The 1,493-nt window shown below is 40.9% G+C and overlaps 1 protein-coding gene across 1 annotated transcript in view; it reads left to right on the forward strand.

The window, feature by feature from the left end:
- Positions 1–509: 509 nt before the first annotated feature.
- The window catches only part of LOC101850465 (guanine nucleotide exchange factor VAV3), a gene marked incomplete at its 3' end in the record, with an annotated part of 43,737 nt that continues 42,753 nt past the window's right edge, over positions 510–1,493 (forward strand). The window contains 1 exon segment of the mRNA XM_013079457.2: positions 510–1,147. Coding sequence (XP_012934911.1) covers positions 938–1,147 — 210 coding nt within the window.

Genomic DNA, 1,493 nt, shown 5'->3' on the forward strand with positions numbered 1-1,493 from the left:
AGAGAGAGAGAGAAAGAGAAAAAAAAAAAAAGAGAGAGAGAGAGAGAGAGAGAGAGAGAGAAGCGGGTATAAATGTACAAAAACTATGATCTGAGGGTGAGCGCGTCAAATTTGCTCCTGCGCGTGCTTTGCGCGCATGTAGGCTGCACCAGAAAAAAATATTCGTCTGTTTTTCACTTTGACAGGCCTAATTTGTTTAGGTTGCAACAACGAGTGCTTAGTCAATGCATTTGTTTTGCAAAGATTATCGCGCAGTTACGATGACACAAGTTCAGAGTCAGAGTATGATAAGCATTCGCGCGAATACTTGACAAGCAAGAGCAAGGCCTCTTGTCTTTTCCAGGAAGTAAATTAGCGGTTTCGGTCATGTAAAAAGCCAACGAATATTATTGTTTAGTTTCGTACACATTTGAGGTCAGCACCGTTCCGTCTGATAAGAGTTTCAAGCCCTATGAGATCGTCTTGTCTGCTTTCCGATAGTAAACATTCTATCTTTAGTTTTTGATTCTTTGCAATAGTCTGAATAAGATTTGGAGCTTTCTGCTCCAATTTTTTTCGCGTATCTGCTGGTGTTTTCGAAAAGTAGAACGTTTCTAAAAATATTTCGAACGTAGACGAACATTTCAGCTGTGTCAAAAACTGGCTTGATGAATTGCAACCATAAATCGTCGCGAAGTGGAACAAGTCCAGAATTCCAGTACATTAAAATTTATCGACAGGAAAAGCCTTGACTTCTTCTTACTTGATGATTGTTTTCATTATCAGGACATGGATACTTCGCCTTTATAACGTGAAGCAGTATGCTTGTTTTGTTATTTCATATTAATTTGAATGGATGTTAAAATAATTTCGTTTGGGTAAACGGTTTGATCAAAATCTAAATCTAGCAGCGCACCTTCACCTCAACACTCAACAGGAAGAGGAAGAAAATTCCAAAATGGCTGCCGACGAGTGGCGAAACTGTGTAGAATGGCTGGTAAGATGTCAAATCCTACCAGTCGATCACAAAGCTACAAGGCTAGATGCTACAGCTTTCGAATTAGCACAAGCTCTTCGAGATGGTGTTCTTCTTTGCCACTTACTTAATACTCTGCGACCTGGCTGCATCGACATGAAGGACTTCAGTTCCCGACCACAGATGTCACAGGTAGGGTGAACAGTGTGTAGACTGTACTATAATACTGTAGTCTGTAGTGGTAGTGTAGGGTGGGCCTCTTGAAGTCTAGGTTAGTTAGTGAAGGCAACTGCAACTCAAGTCAAGTGTTGTTACCTTTGTTGATAAATTAATCCACCATTACTCTTGGTCTGTATTTTGTGGCTTGTCTACGGTAAGATTGATTGAAGAATACCGGACCAGCAGACAGGATGGGAATACTCTTGCCATGTCTCAACCTCAGGAATTCATGATTTCCCCCCAGTTTTTAATATCTTTCAATGGAGAATCTCGGACCGGTAGATCTATTCATTAACAATTTGTCAGGGGGGAGGCCCCC

The sequence above is a fragment of the Aplysia californica genome, unplaced genomic scaffold (assembly GCF_000002075.1).
Source record: "Aplysia californica isolate F4 #8 unplaced genomic scaffold, AplCal3.0 scaffold00052, whole genome shotgun sequence".
Lineage (NCBI taxonomy): Eukaryota > Metazoa > Mollusca > Gastropoda > Aplysiida > Aplysiidae > Aplysia > Aplysia californica.